At 44.7% G+C, this 19021-nt stretch overlaps 1 protein-coding gene across 1 annotated transcript in view; it reads right to left on the reverse strand.

Annotated features, from left to right (window-relative positions):
- The window catches only part of EHD2 (EH domain containing 2), a 68918-nt gene that overhangs the window by 26445 nt on the left and 23452 nt on the right, over positions 1-19021 (reverse strand). Inside the window, exon 3 of the mRNA XM_040323274.1 lies at positions 10393-10805. Coding sequence (XP_040179208.1) covers positions 10393-10805 — 413 coding nt within the window. The remainder of the gene's footprint in view (positions 1-10392; positions 10806-19021) is intronic.

The following is a 19021-nucleotide window of genomic DNA, read 5'->3' on the forward strand; positions in this document are numbered from 1 at the left end:
TTGCTCTTTTTTCTCCACATATATGCAAATATGACAAACAATGTCACGCTGTCCCAAAAATTGTTGGAATCCATCGCACAACGCAGATGGCACACACAAGGGCAAGGACAAAGGAAAGAAACAGCAAGGACAAGTCATTTACTGAAAACTGCAATGCAGCATGGGAGGAGCAATGCTTTCTGGATAATGTCATCAAAGCCACAGAAACTCATCGAAACAGATGCAAAAACTGATGTAAACGGGTAAATTAACGTAAGTAAACGGAAAAAAAAAACTGAGATTAACGGAACGGAAAACAGATGAAAACTGTGATTAACGGAACGGAAGATGAATGAAGCAATGGGTAAGAACTGAAACGTTTTTCACATGGCTAAACTGATGATGCCAGTGTGAATGAGGCCTAATCCCCTGTACACACGATCGGTTCGTTTGATTAAAACGAACCGATGGATTTTTTCATCAGATATCCGATGAAGCTGACTTTCATCAGTCTTGCCTACACACCATCGGTTAAAGATCCGATCGTGTCCAACGCGGTGACGTAAAACACAACGACGTGCTGAGAAAAATGAAGTTCAATGCTTCCGAGCATGCGTCGACTTGATTCTGAGCATGCGTGGATTTTTGACCGATGGATTTCTCCACAGACGATCGTTTTTTCTATTGTTTTTTTAACCATAAGAAAAATTTAAAACAGGTTCTATTTTTTTTCACCGATGGGAAAAAACTCATGGGGCCCACACACGATCGGTTCGTCTGATGAAAACGGTCCATCGGTCCGTTTTCATCAGACGAACCGATCGTGTGTACAGGGCATTAGAGTCACTGTAGAAGGGAGATCAAAAGTCATTGGTGAGGGGAGATCAGGAGTCACTAGTGGGAAGAGAGTATGGCAAGTTCAGACTAGCAGGTCATATGAGTAGAGAGACAGTAAAGGAGCATGATAAGAGTCTGCTAAACAGATCATTAGAAGGCAAAAGTATGTTGGGCCCCGTACACACGACCGGATCTGTCCGTTGGGATTTATCCGCGGATCAGTTCCAGCAGACAAATCCGGTCGTGTGTACGGCCTAGCGGACATTTTTCGGCGGACATTTACCTTCCAGGGTCGCGCACGTCGCCGCGTCATCGGCGCAGCGATGTTTTCCGCTGGGATTTTGATCTGATGGTGTGTACAGCCCATCAGATCAAAATCCGGAGCAGAAATGTCCGCTGGAAACGGTCCGGCGGACCGTTTTCATCGGATATCCGCTCGTGTGTACAGGGCCTTAGAGCAAGACAGGTTGTATTGTGAAGAAAGCAAACACATAGATGCAAAGAGAAGACAAATAAGGCCGCTTTGCTCAGCAGGGATCGCTCCGTCGATCCCTGCAGGGCCGGCAGATGACAGGTCTGTCTCTGCACACTGGGGGATGGGGGATCGGATGACGACGGACCGTAGAGTCCGTTGTCATTCGATCCGCCAGACAGATGGAAAATAGAGTGTGGCGTTACATTTTAGGGAAGTCTAACTAAAGCAAGACAAGTTAAAAAAAAAAAAAAGAACTCTCAAGTACAAGCAAAAGAAACATGGGCATGTGGAATGGCAGGAAACAGTGGCACAAAAGTGGGAACATGAGGGACTAGGCTGGCTTTGCACGGGATCATGATTGACAGGTGTCAGGTCTTTTTTATTCCTATGACCATCCCATTAGTTTCCTCTCAGTAATGTTTCTCTTACACTACAGCTTTTGTTCTCTCTCACATGCTGTTCTTTCCTCTCTATCCCCCACTCAAACTCTCTCGTTCTGTGAGTAAACTGACAGGAATGTGCTGGCTTTGGGTCACACACCATTTTCCCAGTCTGTCTGCCAGAGACCAGAACGAGAAGCAGAATCTTCTGGTGTCAGAACAGGCCTGTTCTTCCATGTTCAGTGCCGTTGCCAAGGTCTTTACCTTTCTTGTACCTCACTAACAGGCAGACATACTTTTCCATGTGTTCAGGTGCAATCACCAAAATTACTAGCATAGTCTAGAAAACGGAGTATAATATACAGTGGGTAAAATAAGAATTGAACACGTTACCATTTTTCTAGGTAAATATATTTCTAAGGCTGGGTTCACACTCTGTGCGGCCGCGGGGCACAGCAGGGGGTCCGGTGCATCCCCGTTCACCGTTTTAGTCCAAATTCGGACCTGAAGCCCTGGTTCACACTGGGCTGCGGGAGTGAAGCCGTGCGAGTTCAGCTGAACTCGCACAGCTTTACTCCCGCTGGCAGTCCCGATTTCGGCCGCGATTTAAGAGACATCTGTGCAGGTTTCTGCACAGATGTCAATGTAAATCGAGTCCCGAAATCGCAAAAAGTAGTACAGGAACTACTTTTTGAAATCGGTGCAGTGCCGCAGGTGCGGCATCGCACTGATTAGGACGGTGCCATTGCCGACAATTGCCGGCAAATGCCGCCGATTTGAGATGCGATTTCACATGTGAAATTGCATCTCAAATCGAAGCAAATCGTACCCAGTGTGAACCTGGGCGAAACCAAATACGCATGGGACCCTTCTGATGTGCGTTCCACAGCCACCCTGGAGGTATGTGAACCCACTCCACTGAGAGACAGACAGACAGACAGACAGACAATCTCCTGTCATGCAAATTGGATGCAGTGAAACCGGCATCCAATTCGCATCAGTGTGAACCCAGCCTAAAAGTGTTATTGAAATGAAATGCAATCCCATGCAATATTTACCATAAAAAATGTTAACGTATTTGATACCTATTTTACCCGCTGTATCTGATGCAGTCTCCCTGCTAAAACAGAACCCATTTCTCAAGCAACACCCATGCTATAAAAAAAAAAAAAAACACAACCTTAGCCACTTAAAAGGATAACTTCACCCAAAAAAAAAGCTATTTAATATTGGTGGACAGAGGATGGGGTCTAAAGCTTTCAGCATGCAGATCTTCATCTTCGTCCATCCTGGCTGTGACAGACTTTTCTTGGATGAATGCAAGTAATAGTGTCCTCCATACATTCTGGTGGAGAATACATGACTAAAGGATTTGTCATCCTGGGTCCTTACTATTTAGAATAAACACGCGGACTGGGTGACATGGGTTTTATACGGCCACAGCAGCCAATTTTATTAACCAAAGAATAAAATAGCATAACCTTAAAATATACCAATAAGTGCAAATTTAACAATGTAATGCCCAACAACAAGAGGTCTTTGGGTGTACTTAAGGCACAATTTTAACTGGAATTGTCCATGTCCTTAGCCGTGCCCCAACCAACTCGAAGACGTTTCGACATCACACATAATTCCATATTCCCCTCCCCCAGCAGACCTCGCTCCTAGGAGAACCACCGCTAACCAAGTGGAAACGCCATAATCGTCCATGTCCTCAGCCATGCCCCAACCGGCTCGAAGACGTTCCAACATCACACATGATTCCATATTCCCCTCCCCCAGGAGATCTCGCTCCTGGGAGAACTACAACTAACCAAGTAAAAGCGGCATACCTTAGATGGGCCTCCACACTTTTGTAACCATGCAATTACTGATCCCCCAAAGACCCCTTCACCCGCCAACTGCTGTGACCAAATTAGCAACATACACCATTTTTTTAATTATCAGTATATACAAATATACAAATTTATTTTAATTTTTTTATTATTATTTTTACTGAATTGTTTTTATGTATATTCATTTTCTTAGTTTTTACTTATTTGTTTTTTTTTCTTTTTTATATAAACTCGATAAAACCTTAGACACAAAATTACAATGACCTACATATCCACTTCAGTAACCCCTAACACCACGGCGGGTGGGAAGCTGTCACTTCTCCTGACTCCTTGGAATGTGAGAGAACTACCTCACCGCATAGACCCTCTCATCTGAACCCTGCCCATTCAACCTCTGCCTCCAATCAGGTAAGGGCTACACCCCCACCAAACACACTGACCTAGCTGACCGTCCCCTGACCCTGTTCCTCTCTTAGTCATGCCACCCCCTCTGTCCATTTTCTCCTCCGGGTCTCACTGGAAGTGCAGGTAACTGTCTGTAAAAGGCAAGTCTAAAACCACCAACAACTGCGTAGTGCAAGGGCTTGCCTTATTGGATACAGATTGACTGGATAGTTTAAGAAGACCCTCATGCTAAATCTAAAGTTGATTGTAGAAAGTTTGTGCAGTCAGATTGTAATGTGTATGCAGGCCAAAGAGCAGGGGTGTCAAACTCAATTAAATCATGGGCCACATTAGCATTATGGCTGCCCTCAAAAGGACCAGTTGTCTCTGTAGGACTATATAAAATGTATCCAGGGCTCTATTTCTCAGAGAATAAGAGCAGGAACTCAACCGCAACCCCCACCCAACATCAAACAGTGGGTGTGGCAATTGCACCAACAGTTGGAGGTTCTTAAAAGGGCAATAAATACCAGGAGTGCATCAGGGATGCATTCTGTACAAAGTGCAAAGGTCAGGAGTGCGCTATGTACAGAGTGCAGGATTTAGGGGTGTACATACGCTGTCCACATCTTATTTCTGCCCCTTCTTGTCTCTGACCTCTGCACCACTCTACCTCATCCCCACCTCTGCACATATCTCCCTCCACAGCCCTCTTCTACCCCCCCCCCCCCCCATAAGCTTCCTCACATTTCACCTCCCCGACCCGACTCTAGTACCTCCTTGGCAGCGTAGGCAGTTTCTCCTCTCGCTCACTTGCAGGAAGATTATTGGTTGGCATCTATGCACCCAGGCACAGATGGGGATCACAGTGTAGCTTACCATGTGATACCACATCCCACACTGCACCTGCATCTACCTTGTCCCGACCATGAGTGCAGGGCAGGCAGGGATCTGTGAGAGCTACTAAGAGGTCTTTGTAAAGACAGAAGTTTCATTGTTTACAAGTGACATTGGTGAGCAATGAGTGGAGGGCAGGTACTGAAGGTGGCAGAATGGAGTTCAGCCACATTCGTCCTGAAAAAAGTCCTGGAAGTGAGGGCCATATGAAATGGCCTGGCAGGCCGAATTTGGCCCGTGGGCCTTGTGTGTGACACATATGCCATAGACTATACAACCTGATTGCACAATCTCCCTTATGGGCCATACACACGACCGAACATGTCTGCTGAAACTGGTCCGCGGACCAGTTTCAGCAGACATGTTCGGTCGTGTGTAGGCCCGAGCGGACAGGATTCCAGCATACATTTGCCCGCCGGGCCTTTTTTCCAGCGGGCAAATATTTCTGGACTTGTTTTAAAACAGCCCGCTGAAATCCTGCCCGCTCGGACATGTTCGGTCGTCTGTACAGACCTACCGTAAATGTCCGAGCGCCCGCCATCCCTCGCATGCGTCGAATGACTTTGACGCATGCGTGGAAGCATTGAACTGGCAGGGCCGCCGACGTCGCCGCGTCATCGTCGCGGCGATGGCGCGGACACGCCCCACGTATTGTTTACGCGCGGATTTCTGTATGATGGTGAGTACAGCCACCATACAGAAATCCCCGGGCAGACATGTACGGTGAAAACGGTCCGGTTTCATCGTACATGTTTGGTCGTCTGTACGCGGCCTTAGACTTACCAAAACTATTTATTATGAGCACATACCTAAACAATTAATTCCTTTGTGTCAAATCAGGTAGCTGATTAAACTACAGAAGTAATGGTAGATTTATTGCAGCCAATACAGTAGGTTTCCACCAGCCACACATTTGAGGTGAATGGGGGAATCCTCTCTGCTGAGTCATTGTATTCTGACAGAAGGGAGACTTTCCTACCATCAGAATACACCAATTCGTGCCGCAGGCTAAGTTTTCCAGCGCTACACTTATATATCTTTAAGTTTTCCAGCAGGGTGGTTGTACAGGAGTCGATTGGTAGATTTATTTCTGTACAAACACTGTGCCTATACATGGATCAAAATTTGGCTGGGCCTTGCTGAACTGGCTGAATTTTGATCCATGTATGGGCAACTTAAAAGGAGATTGTACATTCAGATAGTACAGTGTATGGATAGTTTAAGCTTTTTCTCCCACTTTTCTGCCCTGATCAGTAATTCTCAATGCATTCAGGGCTTCTCTAGCTCTGCTTATATTTCTGGAACTCTAGACATTCAATAATTTTTCTCGCATGCCACTTGCGTTCAGGGTCACAAGGAAAAGGCGCCACCCTCACTGGGTAAGTCGGTATCCCTCCACCTGTATTGAATGTTGATTTCATTCAGTATAAGCATTAAGCCTTGTTACACACACGATCAGATTATCCAATGGGAATTGTGTGATGACAGGCTGTTGTTGGACAATTGTTGTCGGATTTTCCACGGACAAATGTGGGATAGCATGATCGTGTGTATGAGGCTTAAGTGTTCCTTTACATATATGTTCCCTACTGAAGAGCAATCTGCAACACTATTCACTTAAATAGGTCGTGTTTGACGGGTGGTAGTGCCCATCAAACACGACAGGGAATTTAGTTCCTACTGCTACCTTTGCAGCTTAAGACCCCTTTCACACTGAGGAGTTTTTCAGGCAGTACATCGCTAAAAATAGCGCTGCTATACCGCCTAAAAAACTCCTGCCCAGCAACCTCAATGTGAAAGCCGGAGGGCTTTCACACTGAGGCGATGCGCTGGCAGGAGAGAAAAAAATCTCCTGCCAGCAGCATCTTTGGGGCGGTGAGAGGAGCGGCGTGTATACCGCTCCTTCCCATTTAAAACAATGGGAAACCGTGGCAATACCGCCCGAAATGCGCCTCTGCAGAGGCGCATTGCGGGCGGTATTAACTCTTTATCGGCCGCTAGCGGGGGTTAATACCGCCGCGCTAGCGGCCGAATCCCGCGGCAAGTCCGAAGGAATAGCGCGGCTATTTTTAGCGGCGCTATACCGCCACCGTGGCTCCCGCCCCAGTGTGAAAGGGGTCTAAGGGGTAGTGGTTGGGGGGGAGTTTGGCAGTAAATCCGCAGACTGAATGGAGAAAAAGCTAACAGATTCCTCTATCCACACCATACAGCGTGAATGGACAATATAGTGATTGATTCACCACTAGTAAATGTTTAGTGGAAGACACATTGAATGCTTTGTAGATATTCCTCTTTGCATCCAGAGTTGGTGGTATATTTTGAGATTGGTTATTTACCATTAAATGAAAAACTGACAAAATATCAGTTATAACACAGGATTTGTCTTGCACACCTATAGGGCTCGTTTATAATCTATATTTAAATACACATAGGTCTCTTGAAATAATATTTTTTAAACTTTGCTGTACTACACCTTTTAGAACAAGCTCTCCAATGTACGAATGTGACCTCCTTTCCCTTTAGACCGCTTCCATATGAATCTAATAGAGCCATATACATCCTTGTTATGGCTCCCTGCCCTGCGATTGTGTGACCTTGCTAATTGAGCCCATGCTGTGTGTTTATGGATATCAGTCTATTCACAGCGAGAGGTCTATATATCCACTTCCCTGTTTAAACACGTGCCTATGTTACTTGGATGAAACACATATGATACCAAGATATGTTCAACAACAGCTGTCTAACTTAATGGCTCAATAAGAGGGAGTTCCCCCAGACTCACTTTCAAAAGAACTTGTTTCATCCATCAGTTAGGCTAGGTTCACACTGCTGCGAATTCTATTGCGAATTTGAGCCGTTGCGATTTCTCAAATTCGCAAGTCATTTAAATTACATAGTTTAACATTAGTACCGTTCACCTAAATGCGTTGCGAATATAAGCTGCGTGAAAAAAGGGTCCTGTGCGAGTTTGATCCGTGTGCGATGGAAATTCAGCTCTATAGACTGGCATTCCCTGAAATCGCAGTGACGAAATCGCAGTAAAATCGCACAATTTTGAATTCACAGCAGTGTGAACCTAAAGGATGGCTGAAGACCCACCGTACAGTACAAAACTGGACCTGAACAGAGACTGTGTAATCTTTATTGTTTTTTCTCTCCATCACTCATGCAAATGTAAACATTTAATTAATATTTATGAGAGTTTGATGAATATTTTTTCGTAAAGAGTAGCTTTAGTAGTAGCTGGGTACAATTTGGGTATATTTTACTGAAGTTTACAAAACTTCGGATGCCAAATACAAACCCCATTAACATCAAAGGGAGCTGAATCTTGGAAATCAGTAATGGCCATTTTGTAGGCAGGGGCTACGTTTGCACTACTGCGACCACAAAGTTGAGCGATTTAGGATGCGACTTTGAGTGCAGCTTTGATCCAACTTTACAGTCTCTGGATCAAAGTTGCATCAAAGTAGTGCAGTAACCTAGATAGTCGCATAGATGGAAACGGGTGCCATTGAAATCAATGGGCTGTGACTTGTCATGCGACTTTGTGTCCAAATTTGCATGACAATTCGCACTACACAGAATTAATTCAAATAACATGCTTGGGGGTTGCTTTTAACCTGCCTATAAAGGGGCACATCTGTACAATCTATACAACCTTACCACAGCAGATATGACATTTAGCCCTGGTTCACATTGGTGCGATTTGACGTGTCAAAAATCGTTGGCTATTGCCGGCAATGGTGCTGCACCGATTTCAAATAGTAGTTTCTGTATTACTTTTTGCGATTTCGGTGTGCGATTTCCATTGACATCTGTGCAGAAACAAATGTCTGTGAAATCGCCACCAAAATCAGGACTGACATGCGGGAGTGAAATTGTGCGAGTTCAGCTGAACTCGCACGGCTTCATTCACGCAGCTCAGTGTGAACCTGGGCTTACATGGTGAAATAATGCAGTTTGAATTGTTGCTAAATGACAGTAAGGCCCCATACACACGATAGAATCCATCCGCAGATAAATCCCAGCAAATGGGTTTCTGCGGATAGATCCTATGGTGTGTACACGCCAGCGGATCTGTTTCCGCGGAGAAATCTCCTCTGGGATGGATTCCAGCAGATCGGATATTTGCTGACATGCACAACAAATCCATCTGCTGGAATCCATCCCAACGGATGGATCCGCTCGTCTGTACAGACTCACCGAATCCATCCGTCCAAAGGGATTCCCCGCACGCGTCGTAATGATTTGACGCATGCGTGGAATTCCTTATATGACAGCGTCGCGCCCGTCGCCGCGTCATAATCGCGGCGACGGCGCGACACGTCATCGCCAGAGGATTTCCGCGCGGATTTCAATGCGATGGTGTGTACACTCCATCGCATAGAAATCTGCGGAAATCTTTGAGAGGATTTATCCGTGGAAACGGTCCGCTGGACCGTATCCGCGGATAAATTCTCTCGTGTGTATGGGGCCTAAGACCCCTTTCACACTGAGGAGTTTTTCAATGCAGAGGCGCATTGAGGTGGTATTAACCCTTTATCGGCCGCTAGCGGGGGTTAATACCGCCCCGCTAGCGTCCGAATCCCGCAGCAAATCAGACGGTATAACGCCGCTATTTTTAGCGGCGCTATACCGCCACCATGCTTCCCTCCTGAACAAATACTAGACCACATGCCCTCAACGTGGAAAGTGTACCTTGCCAGCTTTTTTTTTTTTTTTTTTTTTTAAAGCTGGTACTTGTGGCACTTTTGTACATGTTTGGAATGGGCATCTTATGCAACATTTCCCTAAACTACAATGGTTGTTGAAAATGCTTTAACCCGGGTTCACACAGACTGTGGGAATGAAATTGTGCGAGTTCAGCTGAACTCACACAATTTCATTCCCGCATGTCCGTCCCGACTTTGGGGGTGATTTCTGTGCGGTTTCTGCACAGATGTCAATAGAAATTTCAACCCAAAATTGGCAAAAGTAGTACAGACTACTTTTGGGAATCAGCACCGCAAATGCGGCGTCGCACATATTCAGACGCTGCAATTGCTGCCGATTTGGAATGCGATTTGACATGTCAAATCGCATCAATGTGAACCAGGGCTAAATGCACAATGTTCTGGAGTCAACAGTAAGGATATGCTCCAGCGTGTTCGCATAGTACACGTGCAGAGCCCTCCGGCGCTGTGCTAATCACAGCCAGGGAGACATTGTCCCGATGCTCGGCTGCAGAGATCGGGAAATGTCTCCCTGGCTGTGATTAGCGCAGCGCCGTGCTGACTTCCTGGCGGGCTCTGCACGTGTACCATGCGAACACGCTGGAGCTCATCCTTAACAGCCCATATGAAAACAATGCATTTTCCTATGTCCAGGCTTCAAAGAGCTGTAAAATATTTGTGAGAATATTTAGAGTGGCAAGGCCCTGAAGTAGCACGCCATCTAGTAAAAAGCAGGATATTGTTTTAGCATTAAGAGCTGTGAAAAGCTAAAAATAGCTAGTTAACCTTTTCACCACCTTTCTTTGCAATGGGGTATGATCAGATTGCAATGTATGGTCAGCTCTATTAAAAGATAAGCAGGCTGATGTATAAAAAAGAAAAATTCTTACCCTAACAAGCCGGGCCCTTTTTACCAGGTCATTGAGCTTGCGTAGGGCTGAGTTCCTGGGCAGATTTTGGATATCTTGAAATAAATCCTGTTCTTCCAGCTCAAACAGGTGCCTGTTGTCAGAAATCATGAGTGGCTCAGACCAGAATGAGCCTATGTAGACTCTAAGCACTTCAGGTGTATTGAACACTTTACCCAGGGACCACATGAGTGCACCATAGACACGCATCAGTTGTTGTGTTTGCACCATGTCGGCCTTGTTGAGAACAACACGGATCTTGTCTTCATTGCCCTTGAGGGCTCTAATGGCTTCTGAGAACTCATCAGAAATCTCCAACTTATGGGCATCAAACAGAAGGATGATACGATCCACTCGCTCAGCAAACCACTGCAAGACCGATGGGAAGTCATAACCTGAAACAAGATGAAAAAGATGGATGCTGTTAGTCTCACAGACTTATTAAAAGTAGATGCATGAAAGGCTAACAAAATATAAATTCAATTCAGCCATCTTTTTTAGAGGTAAGAAAGGTAATCATTATTGTGTCATATAGTCTTCTGCAAAGACTGTCATGGATGCCTTTAGAAACCTTCAACTCAATGAAACCCCATGTGGAAGGTGGAGCCTCCAGCCCAGTGTCAGCTGTAAAAGTGGAAATTGTTTTGTACATGCTGTACATAGTGCTCAGTAAATAATTTATAAATTCATCTTTAAATGATTTAAATCGGTGATCAACAAACACCGCAGCTGTCCCGCTTGCGCTATCAATCTGTCTGGCGATTCATGTCTAAAATCCTCAGTGCCAGACTAAGGCACCAACCAATGTAAGCAGCCATTTGGCCCATGTTTTTATATTCATTTTTTAAGTGAACTGTGTTATACTATGGTCCGTTTTATCTATTTTTTAAATGGGCTATCGCGGTGGAGAACTACAAGGTTCCCAATCGCATCTCCTTTGGCACATCAGCAGGATCGTTGATCCATGCTAACAGCTTTACCTGATCTTTTTTTAGTTAAAAATGTCATGGTGGTCTGGTGATTAGCCAATTCACTGGGTGATCTACATGAAGTTTGGTACCCAAGACGGTTATAAGAATTAAAGTTGCACCCAAAAAGAAAAAGATTTATGGACTTTGTTATCGACGTATTACTTTGAATCATTGTCAAGTCAATTTCAGCACTGGATTGTCGGGATTTATTACCGTATATACACGAGTATAAGCCGAGGCACCCAATTTTACCACAAAAAAATGGGAAAACGTATTGACTCAAGTATAGGCCTAGGGTGTCCATCTGCATGGCTCACTGTGCCCATGCCTCACTGTGTCCATGACTAGACTGACGTTTAACATGGGAGTCTATGGAAGGGGTGCCTGGCTTTGAAAAATCGGTGCTCCCTAGTTGTAGGTCCTACAAGCTTCGCACACTTGTAGAGAAGAAATGGGGCTACATGTGTGCCAAGTTCTGGTCCCCGGGGACCTACGACCAGCTGGAACTGAGTCCCCAAAATCACCGGAGAAATGACCGTTTAACATGGGAGTCTATGGAAGAGGTGACCGGCCGTAGGTCCCCCGGACAACAAACTTTACACACTTGTAGAGAGAGAGTGGGGCTACATGTGTGTCAAGTTTGGGGTCCAGGGAACATACGGCCGCCCGGTACCGGGTCCCCAAAGTCCAGGGGATCAGGCGCAAAATAAGGTGACTCGAGTATAAGCCGAGGGGGGCATTTTAAAAAAAAATGTGCTGAAATCTTGACTTATACTTGAGTATACATGGTAACTGTATATCATTAATTGGCACTATGCACTTTAAACTGTGTATGTATAAGAAATGTCATCATTGAACACATATAGCGCCCCCTACAACTACACACCCCAAAACCATAAGATATATAGGCCTTAGAAATGGAAAGTACACAGCGGAGAAGCTGCAAATCATGTAGGGAATTCTGGAAGTTGTGGAAAGAGATGACCAGCGGGTAACACAAAAGGAGATTTTTCAAGTAAGCTTATATTGAATTTTTAAAAATAACTATTGTTTGTATTGCTATTACAATGCTGATGTTAGAAAATGAAAGTGTATGTTGTGACCATAGATTTACTTTTAATATTTTAAGAAAATATAGTAATCAAATCCTTTCTGTTACTGGCAGGATCACCAGGTAAAAATAAAAGGAGAAAAAGCCTGAAAAAAATAAAACAAATGCAACCTCTACATATAAGGACTGGTAAGTTACAATATAATACATTTTAAAGCACAGTTAAGAAAAAAAAAAAAACCCACTGACCGGTAGAATTTTTATTACAGAAGAGACCCTATTGGTCTCTTTTGTAATAAATGCTTCCCCCTTCCTGTCAGCTGTAATGTACATTGAGCTGTGCATGGGCAGCTTGGCACACACTTATGGCTTTGCTATTTGGCGTGATATGATATGATTCTCATGCGCAGAAGTGATGTCATCGCACCCTGGCCATTCAAGTGACCAATATTGTGCTAATATGCGGGTCATACTAGCACATTATAGATAATTTATGACATAAACCACCTGTGGGAACATTTAAAGCGGAAGTAAACCCATCGGTTTAACAGTTTCAAAAAGCAGTTACATTGCCGGGATTGCTAACTGTCACATTGGTTGTGCTCTCAACCAAACTGTCAAACCATCCAATGGCTGGTGTCATAACTGATCACATGTGCAGCACCATGGCAGTTGAAGATTAAACATAGGCCAAGATGGCAGCTTCCTTAGCTGAAAATGATAGGTGGGTTTACTTACACTTTAAGTGGAGTTGAATTCAGCTTTACCCACTTTTACTTTAAAGAACCCCTTGCTACAGGAAAATAATCTTTCCTCTGTAAGCAATGACCCCTTGTCCTTTTGTACATTCCTTGTGTTACCTATATTTATTCTGATCAGATACATTTAAACATATGAATACAATCACCTCTAAGACCCCTTTCACACTGGTGCTGCCCATAGCGTTGGCGGTAAAGTAGCGGTAAAATGCTGCTATTTTACCGTCGAATTTGCGGCGCATTTTGGTATCAACCCTGCCAGCGGTATTAACCCTTTCTCGGCCGCTAGCAGGGGTTAAAAGCACCCCGCTAGCGGTCGAGAAAGGGTTAATACCACTGGCAATGCGCCACTACAGCGGGAGTATTGCCGGCGGTACAGCAGCGCTGGGCATTGATTTCAATGGGCAGGAGCGCATTAGCAGCGGTGAGTTCACCTCTGCTAATGCACACGAAAGAAGATGCTGGCAGGACTTTTTCTGATGCCCTGCCAGCGCACCACTCCAGTGTGAAAGCCCATGGCTTTCACACTGGAGTGAATAGAGCAGCTGTTTAAGGGCGGATTGCAGGCGCTATTTATAACGATATATAGTGCCTGCAAAATGCCCTCAGTGTGAAAGGGGTCTAAGTCATGTTTAGTAACATCAAGAACCAATCAGTGTTTATCTTTCCTGAGCCTGCCAATAAGACCCCTTTAACACTGGGGCACTTTTCAGGCGTTTTAGCGATAAAAATAGCGCCTGTAAAGCAACTTTCAAGCCACCCCAGTGTGAAAGCCTGAGTGCTTTCACATTGAGGCCTGCGCTTGCAGGATGGGAAAATAAAACCCAGCAAGCAGCATCTGTGGGAGTGGTGTATACACCGCTCCCAAAACACCCTGCGCATTGAAATTAATAAGTGGCGCCGCTGAAGCGCCGCAACACAGACGCTTTTAATCCTTTCCTCGGCTGCTAGCGGGGGCTAAAAACACTGCTAAAACTAGCGGCGCTTTACTACTACCGCCCACACCGCCCCAGTGTAAAAGGGCTCTAAGAGATCCAAATCTGATTTTATAATATGAGTAATATGGCTGCCTTATTACATAAACCCAATCTGGTTTCAGCATTACTGTTTAAATTAACTTGAGTATGAAAACAGGTTGGCGGTAACATTTGTATTTGATATAAGAAAAGATCTAAACAGTTTATGCAGAACTGGGCAGCAAATAATTCCATGATGAACGAGAGCAAGCCAATAGCTGTGGATAACTGCAAAATGTTTATTAAAATGTAATTAAGCCTGGCCTAATATGTGTACTTTTATCTTCCATATTTCCATGATCCTCACTTTGGTTAAGCTGGAGCAAGTTTGGATTCTAATAATCCAGCACGATGTTCTCCAGGGTCTGTTATATATCCGCCTTGACACCTGCCCAGCACATAGACACAAGCAGCACAGGAAGGGTGGTATGTAGACTATATACAATTTTATTTTTATTAATAACTGGAGAAAAGAAAAACAGAAACTTCCAGCTTTGTATGAAGTATGTGTCAAAAGAACAGTTGGGTAACTTCCATGGCAAAGAGGCAAATTTTTGCTCTGGCTCTGTTTTTTTGGTCGTATACAAGCAGAAATATATGTGCTCATCCTGAAATGGGTCACTCAAGTCCTGGAAGTCGCAAATCTTGACTTGCAATGACAGGCACGCATGTGCGATACTTTGATCCTCACTTTTTGTTTATCTCTGACACCAAGATTTCAAAGTCTTGATGTGTAGTATATACAGTGCCTTGAAAAAGTATTCATACCCCTTGAAGATTTCCACATTTTGTCATGTTGCAACCAAAAACTTAAATGTATTTTATTGGGGTTTTATGTGACAGACCAACACAAAGTTGCACATAATTGTGACGTGGAAGGAAAATGATAAATGTTTTTTAACAAATATGTGACAAGTGTGAAGTGCATTTGTATTCAGCCCCCCTGAGTCATTACTTTGTAGAACCACCTTTTGCTGTAATTACAGTTGTCTCTACCAGTTTTGCACATCTAGCATGACATTTTTCCCATTCTTCTTTGCAAAACAGCAAAACAGCTCAAGCTCTGTCAGATTGGATGGAGAGCGTCTGTGAACATCAATTTTCAAGTCTTGCCACAGATCCTCAATTGGATTTAGGTCTGGACTTTGACTGGGCCATTCTAACACATGCATATGCTTTGATCTTAACCATTCTATTGTAGCTCTGACTGTATGTTTAGGGTCTTATTTTAGCGCCATCCATCTTCCCATCAACTCTGACCAGCTTCCTTGTCTGCTGAAGAAAAGCATCCCCATAAAATGATGCTGCCACTGCCATGTTTTACGATGGGGATGGTGTGTTCAGGGTAATGTGAAGTGTTAGTTTTCTGCCACACATAGCGTTTGCTTTTAGGCCAAAAAGTAAAATTTTGGTCTCATCTGACCAGAGGACCTTCACATGTTTGCTCTGTCACCCACATGGCTTCTTGAAAACTGCAAATCGGACTTCTTTATGGCTTTTTTTTCAACAATGTCTTTCTTCTTGCCACTCTTCCATAAAGTCCAGATGTGTGGAGAGCACGACTAATAGTTGTCCTGTGGACAGATTCTCCCACCTGAGCTGTGGATCTCTGCAGTTCCTCCAGAGTTACCATGGGCCTCTTAGCTGCTTCTCTGATTAATGTTCTCCTTGCCCGGCATGTCAGTTTAGGTGGACGGCCATTTCTTGGTAGATTTGCAGTTTTGCCATACTCTTTCCATTTCCGGATGATGGATTGTACAGTGCTCTTGTGAGATATTCAAAGCTTGGGATTTTTTTCTTTATAACCTAATCCTGCTTTAAACTTCTCCACAATGGAATGTCGGTAGATATCTCCCAAAATGAGGGAAATTCCCCATATAGACAGTTGTTTTCAGAACAAGTGTTCCCATTAGACTTCCCCACACTTTCCTCCTCCCTTTTTATTAAAGTAACAGTGGTCACCAATACACATAGAGAGGCGAATCTCCCCAATGGGGTACAACACTGCAATAAAAACTTGACAGAAGGTCTAAACTTTCCTCACTGCATCCAAAATGAAAACAAAAAGTGTAGCATAGAGATACACTTTCAGGTGCTTTTAATGTGTCCGCACTATGTATATCAAATGTTGTATAATTTTATAGATTGAGTGAAGAACTGTTGACACTGTTTCTATTTTTACATAGAAAGTAACTATATCTAGTTTCCAGCTGTTGCCTGTAGTTGATCACTTTGATACACTCTAAGCTCCACACACTACTTCAGTATTTTTGTTTTCCTTAACAGACAACGAAGGCTGCATTCACACCTGAACGCGGCGTATTGTCCCGCGATTTGCCGCGACAAATTGCAACGTTTTGTCCCGCGATTTGCCGCGACAAAACGCGGCGTTTTTTAGCCTACAATACGCCGGAGGGGTGATTAACATTGTCGGCTATGCCGAACGCCGAAAGCCGCCTGAAAAAAGGGTCCGGGACTTGTTTTGAGCTTCAGGCGTACGGCGTTTCGGCGTTCGGCGTGGAGATGTGAACCATCTCCATAGCCGACAATGTTAAATCACCCCTCCAGCGTATTGCAGGCTGCAATAGCGTGGGGCGTCGGGCGTAAATACGCCTAGGTGTGAATGCAGCCTAAAGGTAAAACTAATTTTGGATAAGGTAAGGGAGAAGTATTTAATCCTTCTCAGGTCTTTTTGCCACCTGTGTCCCACTGGGGAGATTTCACTTCCTGTCCCATAGCAAAAACAGAAAGTGAGAGGAAATCCCTACAAAGTGAGGGAATGGTGGTTGTCATCTGAACTAGTGTCCCCACTATTTTCCTCACTATTCCTTTTTGCTTGAGAACTCAAAATTTGGCATTTTTTCACTTTCATTCTTTGTGACAATGGTAAACAGGACAAATAAAGAGAGTGAATCTACCTAAAGGGGGCACAGACATCAATAAAAAAAAGAAAAAGTGACAGGTGTTCTAAACCCTCCCTGAACAAAAAGTGATAAGACGATAAGCACACAGAGCATTGCTTTCAGCAAGTCGGTTCACACTGGTAGACTTCCATTGGCAGAATAGAGCGGTGGGGCACAACCACTGTACAGCACTACCAGGCAAAGCAAATGAGGGTGTTAGTAGAACCACATAGTCATAAGATTATTTACATTAGGTGAATCACTTTCGCATATATGTCTATAAAAGTCTGGTCTGTCTGTTCAGAAATAATCAACAAAAAAGTCATAGGCACTTTGTAGAGAGGATGCAATTACAATGTGGTCACTAAATCGGGTCCACAGGATTGAAGTCTCCCTCCCCTGTGGCCCGGACCTGTAACGGCTTTGAAATGTACCCTCTGGAAGGGAAAGATAAGGGAATGATTCTTTGTTAGTGGAAAAAGAAATCTCACTTCACACAAGGGATATGATTTCATTATTTTCTTCTCTGGCAACAAGAACAGTCCCTCCTCCCATTCCCTGCATCCGAGCGGCCTCTCCCTCTCTTGGACTCAAACTTTCCAGCAAACCCAGGGAACCTAAAGCCTTTTTAGGAGATTTAGATCTGGGAGGGAGCAGAGCCCAGGCGAGGTTTGCAGCAATGGCATGGATCCAAATGGAATAATCTGTACATCCAAGTGACAATCAGAGCCACGTTGTACTACATAGTTACACTGAACTTACTAAGAGCTATTCCACTTTTCAGCAAGAAGACACAAAAGCAATTGGTCCCTTGCTGCTTGTTGGCAAGGGTGCCCTTCTGAGAGCTTCCACCAATTAACTATTTTAACAGAGCAGCCACTCCGCTCAAAATTTATCGCTGCATGGAGCTGCTTGGCTTTCTCCTGCTCCCTGGAGAAAGACGTTATGTTACTATGGGGAGGCAGATACAGTCCACATTGAAAATCAGTGACTTCTGAAGTAAGCCGCACCCAGCATTTCTGTAAAAACGGTTGATCAGTGAAACTCCAGGAAAGACCCCCCCCCCCTCTAAAAATGACTGTTCCTCTCTATGGAGCATGCTCTGGGCATGCTGACGTCAGGAACAGTCCATTTTCAAGAACGTGGGTGCGCCAGGGTGCAGGACCGGTCTTGTGTGGGGAGGATCAGGTAAGTATATCTCTGCTCTTTTATGCCCTAGAATGAAACAAACAGTTACCCCTGCAGTGCAAGCAAAGTACTGTATGGGTTTGTGTTTTTCTTTTATTTTCTTTTTCTATATTTATACATCGGTGGATGCAGCATGGCTCCGATGCTGCACCTGTCCCCCAGCGCCTCTGCACTGATAACCGAGCGATCGAACACCGCCAATGGCTCAGTTCTCACAGTTCCCCCAGCAGAGAGCTTATGACTGTCAGTCACAGCTCTCTGCTCACCCCCCTCCTCACTCACTGGAGCGATGAGCTGTGGAGGGGCGGGGGCGGGCAGCTCAGTCTCTTAGCGGCTTGATGAGAGGCTGAGCCGGGTGTCAATCCAGGCACCTGGTGGATCCAGACTTTGTCGTGATGACACAGTGCCTGGTCTGACTTCTGTGACGTCAGCAGAGAGCGGACTTCAGCCCGCTCTCTGCTGAAAACAGGTCACAGGAGTGCAAAATGAATTGCACTCCTGTGACCCATAGGAGAAAAACAGCCAAACAAGCTTTGGCTTTACTTCTCTTTTAACTAAAATAAAAAAAAGAGGTCCCCTGCCGACGCTCTCAGACATGCCCCCTGCTCCCTCCCCAGAGCTAATTGCTCCCAGCCAAGCCTACAAGACCAAGAAGAGAGGAGAGAAGACCTGCAGTAAGGCACAGCACTGGATTGATGGAGGCCTCAAGTAAGTGTTAGGGAAG

Source organism: Rana temporaria, chromosome 9, assembly GCF_905171775.1.
Source record: "Rana temporaria chromosome 9, aRanTem1.1, whole genome shotgun sequence".
In the NCBI taxonomy this organism is placed as follows: domain Eukaryota; kingdom Metazoa; phylum Chordata; class Amphibia; order Anura; family Ranidae; genus Rana; species Rana temporaria.